The sequence below is a fragment of the Caretta caretta genome, chromosome 11 (assembly GCF_965140235.1).
Source record: "Caretta caretta isolate rCarCar2 chromosome 11, rCarCar1.hap1, whole genome shotgun sequence".
In the NCBI taxonomy this organism is placed as follows: Eukaryota; Metazoa; Chordata; order Testudines; family Cheloniidae; genus Caretta; species Caretta caretta.
In genome coordinates, this window is record NC_134216.1 from 80,806,682 (window position 1) to 80,822,013 (window position 15,332).

At 50.4% G+C, this 15,332-nt stretch overlaps 1 protein-coding gene across 1 annotated transcript in view; it reads right to left on the reverse strand.

Moving 5' to 3' along the window:
- Positions 1-7,488: 7,488 nt before the first annotated feature.
- LOC125644663 (uncharacterized) overlaps positions 7,489-15,332 on the reverse strand; it is a 45,984-nt gene continuing 38,140 nt past the window's right edge. Inside the window, 5 exon segments of the mRNA XM_048868941.2 lie at positions 7,489-8,999; positions 9,345-9,458; positions 13,411-13,537; positions 14,203-14,289; positions 15,047-15,260. Coding sequence (XP_048724898.2) covers positions 7,534-8,999; positions 9,345-9,458; positions 13,411-13,537; positions 14,203-14,289; positions 15,047-15,260 — 2,008 coding nt within the window. The 3' untranslated portion in view covers positions 7,489-7,533.

Genomic DNA, 15,332 nt, shown 5'->3' on the forward strand with positions numbered 1-15,332 from the left:
CTCAAAAGTGCATTACAATCTAATAGACCAGACAGCTCCACAGGTGCAGCCATGGTGTGGGCGTGTGGTATGGACCGGCTGATGGCCCAGTGACATCTGACCCTGCTCAGACCCAGGGCAGACAAGGACTGTGGGGATAGGGTTATGAAAAATTAGAAGTCTTAGTTACAAGCTGATGAGATACACATAGGGTACATATCAAGAATTGTTCCAGATTAAGGTGTGTAAGTTTTTAAAAGTGGTAGGGAATAAGTGATCTCGGGTACGCCACCCCTACAGTGTACAGAATCAGAGTCAGTAGCAGAAAAGGGGATATGGCATGGGTGGAGTTTGTTCCTCACTCTGTCCGTGTCTGGTGGGTCTTCTATGGACAGATACTGTCTGTCACGGAAGAAAATGGGTTATTTCCCTGACTGTGTCCCCTGCCGGCTTTCTCTTTCTTGCGTCCTGGTATTGTCGGTATTTCTCCACCTTCTGAGATCAGACCCTGTGGAAGGCTGGGGTCCTATTCTCAAAGGGCACCGTGATAGCCACCATGATGACCCTTCTCTGCTCTTCGCTGGTCATGATGCCTGGGCGTAGCTGGCTGTCTGTTCCGGGGATGGCACGGTTGACGGTGATCTCCCCCAGGGCTGTCGGGATGGCTTTGACCAGTCGGTCCTGGATGGCATTGTGGTGTAACTGCCAGGCTCTGAAGTGGGGCAGCATCTCATTTCTCAGGGGAATGCAGTTGAGCTGGGCCCTGTCACCAGTTGGCAAACTGGGTGAAGCTGCCCCTGGGGAGGAAGTGGTTGCTGGCGTCTTACTCGAAAACCTTGCCCTCATCCAACTTCCGCTTTAAGTTGTCGGCAGTGACAGCAGATGGCATCCTTCAGGGTCCTCTCCAGCATCATTCTGGCAGTCAGGGTGATGAGGCTCTTTATGCTGGGCTCAGCTCTTTATGCGTGGGACCAGCAGTCCCAGCTCCTGGTGCTCCCCGCATCACATCCAGTGACAGCCGATCCTCTTCCCTAGTCGTTGCGAGGCATTGCAGGCGCGAGACAAGAGTAAGGACAGGTCTCCCCGCTCTCTCCACGATGCTCCTTACTGTTGGGTCCAGGCACATCAGGAGGCGGAAGGTGTGGGTGATCAATGCGACATTGCACAGGTCACCCATCTGAGGGACATTGGTGCCACGTTGCCTGTGTGGGATGTAAATGGGACCAGTGCAGCCTGGAAATACCCTGTTCAGGAGAGGGGGAGATATGTGTTTCCCCCCAAGAGAGGTGAAGGCTGGAAGTCTAAGAGTGGGTGTTGCTGGTGGGCCACGGAGTGGGAATCCAGGTACAATTGCCCTGAATGGTGACATTGAGGTTATTATAGCAGGACCCTGAAACCCGCACTTCAGCACAGCCAGCTCCAACCACCAGCTGGCTGGTACGGCCACGCAGTGTATTTAACACAACCTAGAAACCTCTTGCAGCTGAAGGAGGAAGCTGGAGAAGTGAATAAGGGATTTCCCCTCCCTCCACTGGTAGGGAAGGGAGAGGGGTCATCCGCCATGGAGTCAGCCCCCACCCCTAATGTTACAGTGGGGGACAAGCTACCTCTCCCAGCAGAGATGACTCAAACCTGCTGATACAGGAGGGGTACAATGTCGGGGATGTCCCACGTGTCGCCTCTGGGTGAAAACTTCCAGCCCCATGTCCCTGGCCAGGGCAGGCAATCACACTAGCCTACGTTCCCTCTAAGGTGCGCACCTCCACGGCCACGTAGGACCCCACCAAGAGCCACACACTTAATTGGGAGAGTCATGCAGGTGTGCACCCTGCACTCAGGGGTGTGGCCACAGGAGGGCCTGGAAGATGGCAGTGGGGTGAGGTGGGGAGAGGTGATGCGGGAGCTTGGGCATGCAGAGCTGCAGCGAATCTCCCACCCCGGTGCAGGGGTGTGGTGAGGAGACATGCCTCTCTCCCCAGTCCTGGAGCTGCTCTAGCAGGAAGAGGCACCTCTCCCCAGTCCCAGAGCTGCTGTGGGGGGAAGTCCTCTCCCTGTTGCAGCCCCAAGGAAACCTGAACCCTAAAGCCCTTGTCCCCAGCCCCACCCCACAGCCCGCACCCACAGCCGATACCCTCATCCCTGCACTCCAATCTGCTGCCCCAGCCCTGAGCCCCCTTCCACACCCCAAACCCCTCATCCCTGACCCCACCCCAGAGCCTGCAACCCCAGTCAGAACCCTCATCCCCAACACTCCAAAGTCTCCCTAGCCCTGAGCCCCCTCCCACACCCCATATACCTCGGCCCCAGCCCCGCCACACTTCACCTCCGTATTGGTGCACATAACAAAATACATTCCGCACACGGATGGGAAAAGCAGAGGGAACATCACTGCTGGTTCCTGGGGGGCTGAAGCCACGAGCAGGGATCACATGCCCCTTGGCTGGCAGGCAGACTCAGATCACCACAATGTCTGCTCGGAGCTCCAGCCCCCTCATGAGCACCTCAGCAGGGGGAGGGGTGTGGGCAGTGCCCCTATCACGGGCTGAGCAGAGGGTCCCTGCTTCTGGTTCTCATGCTGGTTGACGGTGGCCATTCAGAGTCATGCAGCAATTGCCCGAGAGAACCCGTCTGGGGAGGGGGCAGTTGCCACCTGCCCCCTCCGCTCCTCGCCCAGGCCTGGATGCTGGGGATAGGGCTAAGCAAGCCAGAACCACCCCCGTTTATAAGCTTTCAAACCAGACCCCCAAACTCATTTGGGCCTGACCAGACACAACCCCAGGGCAAGCCAGATGGGTGTGACGGCTGGGCCTGGCCCTGACAGTGACAGCAGAGAACTCCACTATCACCCCAACCCTACTGAGAGATACCCCGCCCCCTTTAATCATCCCCTCATCAGGCAGACACACTGCCCCGGCCCACCTCCTCTCCACCCATTCCCCACTCCTGAAAGCCTGCATAGGGGAGTTCATTTTCCCTTGTGATGCTTTGAGTTCCCTAGGATGCAGTCAGACCTTAGATGGGAGCCCCCTGCCCAGCTTCTCCCATACAAGAACCTAAGAGTTAATAGAGAGGAAGCTGATAAGGCTCCAAGTTGGACCAGCTGATCTCCACCCCGATTCTCTACAGTTCTGACCAAGAGAGCTTACTGGAAAACATGATGTGCTATCTTTGTTCATTTTAATGAAATACATAAAACAAATAAAATGAAGAACCTAAACTACTACCAGCACCATCAGCTCGCTCTGGGGTACACAGTACAGGTCAGACCAGGAAATCAGTCAGTCAGCAAGGATCCTGCTTTGGAATCAAATCATCTGTTCAGCCAAATCATCAGAATAATACAGCAGAAAAACAACCCTTCAAAATCCTGAAACAGGAACAAAGGAGCCCTCTGCCCATTCATCTCAGCTACTGAACTTCACCCAGGCACTGTGATCTACGCTGAGCCGCTCGAATATTTCAATTGGTTGTTCACATTTAAGCCATGACCTCAGAGTTTCCCTCTTCGACTTCACCAGTATGTGGCTAACCTTCTCCTGATGGCTTCCAAAGATAAAAAACTTAATAGAGACAGACCTTAATACATAGAATTTTGATGATATCAGACAGCTTAGTTTCTTCAAACATTTTCACAGAACGAGGAGCACATATTCAATCATTTTGATGGGCAGTATTTTAGAGTTATTTAGGTTTGGGAATTTGTTTCTAGCTCCTTCCCTGTGTGGATGTGACAGGTTTCATACACACAGGTACATGCAGAGCCCCACTGTACCACTGCAGTGGAACAGAAAGGCTGGGATGACACCCAGTTTGTAAAAATCAAACACCAAAAATGAGAAAAAGTAACAATAAGACATTGAAAATGACAAGTGATGGAAACTCTGCAGCTTTTTGGACTCCCATGGAGAAGGAGCTAAAGCTGCAGTCTAGGTGACGGGGTCACAGGCTCAGTACTCCACATTCATAAGCTTTCTCAGGTACGAGGAGAGAGGTCAAGGCTGGCACAGCCTGTTGCTAATATTATGACTTCCTTCCCCAGAAGAGATCAGTCTCGGTGTCCTGGAATGTCCATCTTTATGTGACAGGTTGCTGGTGCAAAAGGGCTTCTGCCTTCACCTTGGTCTTTATGGTTGAGGATTCCAGCTCACCCCACATTACGGTCACTCCCCTGAAGTCTCCGGGCATATGAGGAACGAAGGACGCCTCGTTTACAGACACCGTCGCCTGATCCATTTCAAGCGAGGCAGACTTTGGGTTATCGTCAGTTTGGAAAACTCCCATTAAAGCCACCAGTATTCTTAAAATATCGGTTGTTGCGAACCACAAGCATTGTGGAGGTTTGAACCCCAAAGATCTCCAAAATGAAAGACCGTTTAGAAGTTACATTAGCCTGGCCTGGGGGTTAAAAGGCTGAACTGTGACGGTGGGCTTCCTTAAAAAAGAAAAAGGGGTCTCAGCTGCCATAAATATAATGGGTAGCCAAAATAAACAAACAAACTACCTACTGCCTCCCTCATGCATCCATTGCCATTCATAAAAAGAACCGTGGCCACCTCCTGACAGATGTTCTACATCTTCACTTTGCAGAGATGAGAGGAACTCAGTGACCCACACTGTCTCATTGGGTAAAAGGTTACACAACTTGTCTCCTTATTAATTTTACTTTAGAGCTTGTCAGAAAAAATTCCATTTGAAATAGAAATAACTGTCTTCTAGATGGGGTCTGTGTTCTCCTATACGCTATTTCTCTCAGACATTCCCCCACCTCAGCCTTGGAGTGATGTTTTATGTCAGAACTCCCTAGTCAAAGGGGATATATGACATCAAATAAACTTGTCAGGATTAGCCATCACTTCGTACAGTACTAACAAAAAGCAAACCAATGGGCGTTGCAGGGTTCCAATATAATTCAGGTAATCACTAAGTTAGGCTTTAAGCAATAATGAACTTCATGTTTAACTTCATTTTCACTGGGAATGAGAACATAGTCAAAGATTATAAAATCTGATCATACCGGTTTGTTTCATTTTAAGCCGCATTTCAAGCAAGCGAGCACTGTGTAAATGTGGGCTACACCAGCATAGGAGCTTTCCACATCTGTGAGTTCATTTATCTCTGATTCTTCTGACAGAAGTGTTGGTGGAAGGGGGCTCATGCTATGCAGGAAGGTTTGCATCATGAGAAAAAGGACCTCGGCTCTATATTCACTCCTTCCGATCGTTCATAGTAGCAGGAAGTGGAGGCGAAGTGGGTACAACTACAACAAACACAAGAGCTAAACCAAGTGACAAGAGCACAGAATCAGAATTTGTACTTCCAGCCGTCTGAAATTGGAGCCTGACACATTGAGTCCCTCCTCCATTACCATTGTTCTAACAGCATGGAAGTCCTTGGTGCTCCATCAGGCTAGGGAAGGGAAGTCCCCGCTAAAGGCATCAACTATTTTTCACTTTGCATCATGGAACTTTGGATCCCAATAGTGAAGGACCTTTTAATGTAGCCCTGGCATCTGCTGGGACTGTGATCAGTGACACTGAACTAGGGAGTGGTGTTAGAAACAAACAATTTTACCTGGACCGTAGTTCACCGCAGCGTCCTTCTCTAGGGCAACAATCAACTACTGGGTGTCTGCTATATCAGCCTGAGTTCTTCCAAATCCTTGGCCTTGGTCAGGATACATTTCCATTTCTCTGGAACAGAGTCTTTTACCAAACCCAACATCTGAGCTGAGTTAGTGAGGAATGGCTTCTACAAACATGCCCAGTTTGTTTCTTTAATCTGGTGGCACAGGGTGTAAGTTAGAGACTAGAAACTCTCCTGCCTCAGAATCCCCAAAAGCCACCAAAGGAGGGGAAACTTGGGAAACTTATTAAAAATAGATATTCTGCAGTTCTCTCACTTTCAACACTGAGTTCATTTCAGTCCACATTTGAGCATCTATCACAGGCAAGTTCACAAATGTACTTCTCTTTTCTCCACATCAACACAGGCAGGGACAGCGTTTCCCAAATAGGCCACACGCATCCAGTTAGTTCAGTTATTTGTGCAATCGGGGGTTTGCTGTTGTTCACCATTTCAGAGTGGATGGAGGCCTAAACCCACTCCTGTTTCCTTGGTAGCATGCCCAATGGCTTGGAGCAGCCTCTCCAGGTGCATGAACTGCACTAAAGTTTCTGCAATGTCATTATGCAGCAGTGGGGGGAAAGACAAAAATAAAGGAAGGACTCTTTTAGCAAACAGTCATTTCTCCCAAAGTCCTCGATAAATCCAAGCTACGTCCTGGAGAACAAAACTGATATTCGATTATGCGACTAAATGGTCTTCAGGAGAGAGAGAAAAAGCTTCAACACAGAGCGGTGTAAGTCAGTTTCTCTTTCATGAAAAATGAAATTCCAGATCAGCTTACATCTGATAACTCGGAAATCAGGAGAGCAGATTCCCCCATTGCTTTCTCCTCTGATCCATTCAAACCTGCTTCATCAACAGCACTTCCTTATTATGGAGTTGTTATTGGGAGGGGCGGGGGGAATCATCATCGTAATAGGGAAAAACTGCCGACCTTCTCATCTGCAAAGAATCTCATATCGGCAGGAAAAAGTCCAGAAGTGGCTTTGTCAATAGACAGCAACTGGGATTTAAACTCGGAATGATGTCACTGTGTTTGGGATCCATTGGAATTCCCCATCCAGGTCTGGGACACTTTCATTTCCAGCTCTAATGAGTCAGATTTAGGATCAAATTGATACTAATTGCAGAGACTCTTTGGGAGCTGGAGGGGTAGAATATAGGTGGAGAAACTCCACTGTGCCTCACAGGTGCCAGCACTGAGTGGGCACGGTGATGGGGATGGGGAAGGAGGGAATCCCTCTGGCTCACCCCCTTTCCTTACAGCGTCGCAGAGGCTGAAATGATACATTCGTCCTACTCCTGCTTCTCCTCTTTGCTATATCGAAATATATTGTCAATAAGGAAACGGATAAAAGTAAAAATACCTGCTGTCCAGCACAGCTGGGAAGGAGACATTTTGTCAGCAAAGGGGGAACTTGGTGACTAACTCTGCTAGTGGGGTGACAGCATAAACGTGATGCTCAGGGATTGTCCAGACCAGGAAAATTGGTGTCCATTAGGAGAGGCCAAAGGGGAAGATGCTAGCTAACCCCAACCCCTGTGCCTGGGCTATGTCAGCACTGCAAATGTAGCGGTGTGTTTACATCAGGATAGCTCCTCGAGCACACCAACTCCAAGGAAATCCTACAGTAAGAGAGAAAACCCTAGTCCATTTTCACTCAGTGAGGCTACTTGTGGTCCCCCACCTGGGGCTGATGGAAACTCCTTGCTGGAAGGACACACACTCCAATGACTCACAGGAGAAAGGAGTTGGCAGAAAGGACCATAGGATTCACCCTAGAGAAGGGCGACCTGTAAAAGGCACAAGTGGGCAACACACGAGGGATCTGAGAGAACAGAGTGACACAAATAGTGCAAACAAACCAAAAGGTCACTATGTGGGAATTAGCAAATGTGTTCTGGTTTTTTAAAAATCTTTTCTCTGCCCTACACAGAGTTTCTATGCTGTGTCTCTCTCCTGTGAATACTCTGATGTCTTTTAAGGGGTGAGCTCCGGGTGAAACTTTTCCCACACTCACAGCATCTATAAGGTCTCTCTCCCGTGTGAATTCTCTGATGTACAATGAGGTCTGAGCTCACACTGAAGCCTTTCCCGCAATCACAGCACTGATAGGGTCTCTCTCCTGTATGCCTTGCTTGATGTGTAATTAGGGTTGATTTCTGACTGAACTGTTTCCCACACTCACAGCACTCATAGGGGCGCTCTCCTGTGTGGATCCTCTGATGTGTATTAAGGGATGAACTCTGTGTGAAAGTTTTTCCACACTCAGAGCATTGATGAAGTATCCTTCCCATGTGGATATTCTGATGTTCAATAAGGTCTGACTTTACAGAGAAGCTTTCCCCACACTCACAGCATTCGTAGGGTCTCTCCCTTGTGTGGATCCTCTGGTGTTTATTAAGGGCTGAACTCTGAGTGAAGCTTTTCCCACACTCACTGCATTCGTAGGGTTTCTCTCCTGTGTGCAACCTGTGATGTCGAATAAGGTGACAGCTCTGACTGAAGCTTTTCCCACACTCACAGCATTTGTAGGTTCTCTCCCCTGTGTGGATCCTCTGATGTTTATTGAGGGCTGAGCTCTGAATGAAGCTTTTCCCACATTCACAGCATTTGTAGGGTTTCTCTCCTGTGTGGATCTTCTGATGTGTAATAAGACCTGAGCTCCGAGTGAACTTTTTCCCACACTCACTACATTTATAGGGTCGCTCTCCTGTGTGGATCCTCTGATGATTAATAAGATCTGATCTGTCAGTGAAACTTTTCCCACACTCACAGCATTCATAAGGTTTCTCTCCTGTGTGGATTCTCTGATGTTTAACAAGACCTGAGCTCTGAGTGAACTTTTTCCCACACTCACTGCATTTAAAGGGTCGTTCTCCTGTGTGGATCCTCTGATGATTAATAAGGGTGGAGCTCAGAGTGAAGGTTTTCCCGCACTCACTGCATTCATGGGGTCTCTCTCCTGTGTGGATCCTGTGATGTCGAATAAGGTGAATGCTCTGACTGAAGGTTTTCCCACACATACTGCATCCATAGGGCCTCTCTCCAGTGTGGATTCTCTTATGTTTTATAAGGCCTGAATGGCTAGTGAAATGTTTTCCACATTCACTGCATGTATTTTTTCTCTCTCCTGTAGGTATTCGCTGCTGGGCTGCGGTTTCCATGAGGTCCTGGTGAGTTCCCTGACAATTAATGAATTTACCCACTTTCTCCACTGGCTTGTTTCTCTGCTCCCTCTCTGGCCTGTGCTGACTCTCACAGGCTTTCCCCTGCACAAGATGCCTGGACACGTTCCCTCTGGAGCCTTGCAATAATCCCCCACGTGGTTCCACTTCCTCAGAATCTTCTTGCTGAGGATTCTGCTTCTTCTCCTCACTCACCATCCCAGAACCTATTGGGACAGAGAGAGAAACCTCAGAAACTGGATGGAAAAGGGGGAAACAAACCAAAATTAGAGCTGGAGAGACAGAAAAGCAACCAAGTAGCTGGATTCTTGTAAATTTACTCCCATAGGGGATAGAGGAGGGGAACAATTCTGCCTTCACATCCCCTCAGGGAGGGAGCTGCTGCCAGGTGTCAGTCAGGATGCGTAAGAAGTCATGAGCGACAGCTGCCCTGAGGATACAAGACCTCCTGGGGATACTCTTGAACCCCGAGAGCTCAGGAGGCTTTTAGGGCGTCCCAGCTGTTTCCTTTCAGGCACTGAGAGCTTCGAGTTGGTTTAATGATCCCTCACCTGCGCAGGCACCTCTCAGGATCTTTCCTTCCTCACAGCCCTGGAGATCTGGGACCCACGGCTCCTCCCCTCGTTCCAGCTGGGAGATCACATCAGGTTTGGAAACTGGAAACCCTGCTCAGGGGAAAGAAAACACGGGAGATCAGAGGAATTCACGGACGTTTGCTGCAAAGAAGTTTCTATTACTTTAACCCCAGCCCATTTTACAGCAGTGAAATCCTGGGGGCAGCTCCCTAGGTGCAGGAGACTCTGCTTATGAGGGATTTAACTATCCCCGTCTCTGCTGGGAACACACACAGCCAGACACTGCTCAGCAAAGAGGCTCCTAAAACACATAGGCAGTAACTCCATGTTCCAGGAAGTTAAGGCTCCAGCCAGAAGGGAAGTTACCTTGGACCTGCTTCTTTATGACAGAGGGAAACCCAGAGAGAATGGGAGAGTTGTAGGACAGCCGGGACCATTGAGCAGGGGCTGGTGGGGTTCAGCGCAGTAAGGAATAGGAGGGACTGCCGGGGGTGGGAGGGGCATCATTGAATGTCGCATCTCAGAGCTTGTCTACACTTGAGACACTGAAACTGTAGGGCGTTAGGGTAGACACTGGGCTTTCCTGTCAGGGTAGGCCATCCACATCCCCCAGAGGCAAGAGCTAGGTCAATAGAAATATTATTTTTTGTTTAAAGACCAACTATTCTAACTACCCTAAATTCCACAGGTTTCTTCGGAATGTCTTGAAATTTGCTGGACAAATTTTTCATGGGCACTCAGGGAAGAGTTTGTGGTCCAATTATGGGGTGATTTGTTAAAGAGCTTCCTAAGATACAGTCCCCACACCTAAGGTAGCATTTTACAAAATCATCTTGCTCTGGTAACATTTGCTTGCACACAGCTGGAGCTGAAACTACGGTTCTGATTTCCCCCGATTGATCTCAATCACTTGGCGTTGATCTCAGTTAGTAGGTGGCCCCCATTGTTTCTTTGAGTTGGCTCAAGGGTTGGATGTTGCTTTGGATTGGGTCTGGTCTTTGAACCTGAGCTATACCCATGAATGTGAGACTGAGCCCCACATCTGCTACCTTTCAGACAACACATGTTGTCCATTTTTCTTGCATTCAGCAGAAGTTCGGCCTTGAAAGTTTTGCCCTCTGATTACAAAATATTTGGGTTCAATCATATTTTAAAGTGCTCTAAAATCCACACACACAGTCTTCCCAGTCTACACTTAAAAGTTTTGCCAGCATAGCTCTGTCAGATGGGGATGTGAAAAATCACACCGCTAACTATCATAGCTGTGTCAGGAAAAGCTCTAAGGTAGATACAGTTATACTGGCAAAAAATCCACTAAAAAAATCAAGGTAATTAAATACCCATGAACTACATTCATGTCGTTAACATTGCCCAGTGCTGTTTCATGTCCTCCCAGCATGTGGATGGTAGGTAAAAACAAACCTTTGAAAACTAGGAAATGATACATTTAAATACATGCCACACCTGCAACACAACCTTAACTCTCCCCTTTCTTAACCCTTGAGCTGGCACTAACAATGGGAAATAGTTCAGTAAGGCTGGTGTAAAGATTTACAAACTTCTCCATTTCAGGAAGTCTCCACGTCAAGACTGGCTGCCTTTCTGGAAGATGATTTATTCAAACACAAGGTGTTCAGCTGAATACAGCAACAGCTAGATGAAATTCTATAGCCTGTCTTATACAGGACTCCCCATTTGATGGATGAATAGTACTTTCTGGCCATAAAATCTATGACTCTACAATAGACATGAGAGAGGACTAAGAGAACTTGTCATTGTTTCTGTTGTGTTCCACAGATGGGAAACCAGATTTATCTGCATGCCCCCCAGCTGTGTGCACTGTGTCAGTGGTAACCGACTGGTGAGAGGATCAGCTGGAGCAGCTCGGCAGAGCTGTGACTGTGGCAGGAAGAGAAGTGCACAAATCAGCCTTTGTGCATGCAGCGGGGCCCCCTCAACCTGTCCCAGGGCAGCAGGATTAACTGTTTCCAACCAATCAGTTTGGTGGGCATAGAAGGGGCAGGGGAGCAGCCTCCCCACGCCAGCTGTTCACCCACTGACCACGGAGCCCGCAGATGAGATCCGCTGCAGCAGTATGTGGCTGTAATTCCTCGCCCGGCTCCCCCAGCAGGGAAAGGTGATCCCTTTCCAGGGCAGAGGGAGCTGGGCACCATTTAGGGCGGGCAGAGAGGGCTTCTGCTCCTCCCTGAGTTTCCTAGCACAGCCAGAAAATGAACTGCTGCTCCCTGTCCCCGCTGGCACCGGAGGATCCGGAAGCCCTTTGCTGCGAGAGGAGCTAGAAGTTGCTTTGCTGGTAGGGCTGTCCCCCAGAGCAGCAGCTGGGAGATGTAAATTCCCCCTTGTGCAGGCTGCTGCAGCTCCGTGACTGGGAGCGGGAGGGGAGAGCTGTACCGTTCTGTCCACTCCCACCCCTTCGCACACAGAGGGTCTTTAATAAGGTTCTCAAATGCCCCCTCCAGCTGAGCAGCTGAGACCCTGTGCCTAAGGTAGCATTTTACAATTTTAAGCTACCTTAGAAACCCCCCTGCCAGCCCCCGCAGCCAGCAACAACACAAGCAGCCCGGGGTCCAGAGGGGCACTCAAATCACTGTCTGGAGAAAGAGCTCCTTGTCACCCAGCTGATAGGATGAGTCAGGAGGGAGCAGGTTCCGGCAAGCCTTGGCCGAGAGAAGGGATCTGATGATGCTGATCTCCTTAAGGCTCTCCCACAAAGCGAGTCAGTTTAAGAGTCTATTTCAGTTCTATTTAGTCTATAATAGAATAATTCAGTCCTATTTTGGTGAAATAGACATTTCAATTGTTCCCGATGGAAATCAGAGGAAGTTATTGTACAGAGCTCTGCTTCTCAATCCCAAAATAACAATGTTTGCTTTCTTCAATTGGTCTGTGGATCCTGGGGATATTTTTTTTAAAACAATTCCTGGAGTGCTCTTAGTTCTACCTGTTTTTACAGCCTTAGAACAGGTCCCTTTACTAGCTTCCATAATATTTGAGTATGCCCTTGAAATGACATTGTTTAGAGGGCAAATTTTCTTAACATTTAAGATGTAGAGCGTCATATTGTATTTTCATTAAGGCATAGTTAAGACTCATCCAGTTGGGTCACTGTAGATACATACTCAGGATTTCTATATCACATTATAAAAGTGAACAGTCTCCAGAGGCTAAAACAGGCTTTTCGATCGGTCATTTGTAAGTGTGAGTTCAATTTTTTAAATTTGTTTTTATGTTTTGAATCTTTACTATACCTTGAACTGAAGTGTGTTTTCACTTGTGCTGGAGAAATATCAAATGCATTGTACAAATGGATTGCAGTGTTTAAGAGCTGATTTCTAATTCCTGAGTATTTTATAGGAAAAGAAGGCACTGTCACTGGAGAAAGGTGAAAACATTTGTATGTTCTGGAAATACACCTTCAGGTGTCTTAGAGCTGATGGGATACAAACAAAAGGAAGTATTTCTATACACAACATACAGTCAGCTTGCGGAACTCCTTGCCAGGGGTGCTGTGAATGCCAAAACCTTGATACCTCCGTTGCCTGTATCACCACACAGGCATGAATGGATTTAGCCTAGGAAGCTGGGTCAGCATTAGCCCCATTGGGCAGGTGGGATCTAGGGCACCCAGAGGTGAAGTGACTTTCTCAAAGCTAAGCGGGAAGTCTGTGGCAAAGCAGAGAATCAAAACCAGAACATCTGAACCCTAGGCCTGTGCCTTAACCACTAGGCCACCCTTCCTACCCTGAGGAGGGAGAACCTCCTGGGCCACTTTGAGTATGTGGGTGTGGGTGGTTGCTAGACAGAGCCACCAGGATGGGAGGAGCAGAGAGAAATGGAGTTGGGGTGGGGGCTCAGTGGTGGGGCTTTAGGGGCGGGGGTGGGGCCAGGTTGGGGCACCAACTAGTAAAACCAAAAGTCAGGTAATGCTGAAACAGTGCAGAGTAGAGATTGCATTGTGGGGATGACGTGAACCTTAACTCAGATTTCCCCATCTAAGAACCGAGGGGATAGGAACCCTTACCCAGGAAGGTCACATCCTCATAGTTCTCCTGCATGACATCTCCATAGAGGGCTCTCTGAGCAGGGTCCAACAGAGCCCACTCTGCCCTGGTGAAATACACAGCCACCTCCTCGAAGGTCACCGGCCCCTGAAAGAGCAAGAATCAAACACTCGGGACCTGCTGCCCAGTCACACCCCACTATTCACGGGGGGGAGAAGCCAATCAAACGGAAGCTCTGAGTAGCTCGCAGTCACCACAGTCCCACCCCCACCCCACTCAGAGCATCCAGGAAACACCAGGGTGAGGGGATGAAGAGAGAGCCCCTTGTCTCTCCCAGCAGATCCATCACACACCTACTAGCCAGAGACTGATACAGGAGGTGGAGCCCTAGCAGGGTCCAGGGAGAGCTCCTTGGTAGGAAGCCCAACACCCTCCTCATTGTGAGGAGCTGGATATGAGGGGCCAAGTCACCTCCCTAAGCCTCACTGCTGGGTGCCACCTTCATATCTCATAGCAGCTGCTGGTTAGTCTGGTCCGTTTTCCTAGCCCCAACTAGGCGGGTTGTGTCCTCTTCTATAAATTAGGGCATTTCCACCTCCGGACCTCATGGCTCTGGTACTAGAATCTAGGCCACATATTAAACAAGTTCCAGCAGGTTTACCACACCCTGGCCTCCTCCCTTTCTCCACCCCGTGAATTTCCTGACCACTCCAACCTCCAAAGCAGACGACCCAAACTTTCCCACCGCCCGCGTATTTGCTTCCTCTCTCCCCCCTGCAGGAACCCCCCAGCCATCCCCCAGTAATCCCTACCTGAACTGGATCGGCTGCAGCCATTTCTCTGCCTGTGCCCTGGGAGGACAGGATGAGCTGGAGCGAAACGTGGAGTCGTTCTGCAGCCTGGCCGGGCGAGAAGGGAAATGGGGGAGGTTTCAGAACAGGCTTCAGTTAATCTCACACCACAATTCCCCCAGGTTCTTTCCCAGCAGACAGACACCCTCGATTCTGCCAGGCTGGGAAAACGTTTGATCTCTTTATTCCAGCGTAGACCTGCCCCCCCCCCCCCCCCCCGCCAGCTAAGCCCACAGAGAGATTTTCAAGCCTCCCAGTAACAAAGTCTCTGAACAACATGCTAGGGGACAGCAGAACCAAGGGGGCTGGGCGGGCTCCATGGGGGACTCGCTCCTTCCTTCCTTCCCCTCCCGTGCCCCGCCGTGCCCCCTTGCTAGCAGGGAACGGTCACCCCATCCCCGAGGCAGCTGTCTCAGGGCTCCCCCGAACAGCCCCCAGGAACCCCGATCCCTCTTGGGGAATGGCCCAGGGCAACAACTTCCCACCTAAACCAGGACAAATCGCTGCTGATCAAATGGGTGGGAAACGCGGGGAAACCCCCGGGGGGGACCCCCCCGGGTGGGACCCCCCCAAATCAGAGGCTTTAAATGGCCATGTGAGACTTCTGGGGAAAAACAGGGCAAAAAGGAGAGGCCAGCGAGCCCGTGTCGGGAAAGGCGGGGGCTCCCCGGACGCCACCTCCCGACGGGGCAGCGAGCGAGGGACGGGGGGGGGGGGGGCACAAACAGGGACGGGATGAAATTAACCCCCCCCCCGTATATCTCCCGGCTGCACAGACAGTCCAACCCCCCCGGCCCCCACGGACCTCCCCCCGCTCTCTGGGTCCGTTCTCCCCAGCTCCCGCCCCACTCGCTGTCCCCGCGGGCTGGAGCGGCCCCCGCCGGGCTCCCCCCGCCCCACTCCGCCCCGCCGGCCCCGACGTACCGGGCTGCCCCGCTTCCGCCCCCTCGCCGCGCCGCGCCCCCGGCGGCCGGGAGCCGAGAACCGCGGGGCGCTGGGAGCTGTAGTTCCCTGGCCCGCTGCCCCCCCCGGGAGAGCCGGCCGCGGGGCCGGGCGGGAACTACATTTCCCAGCATTCCCTGGGCCGCTCT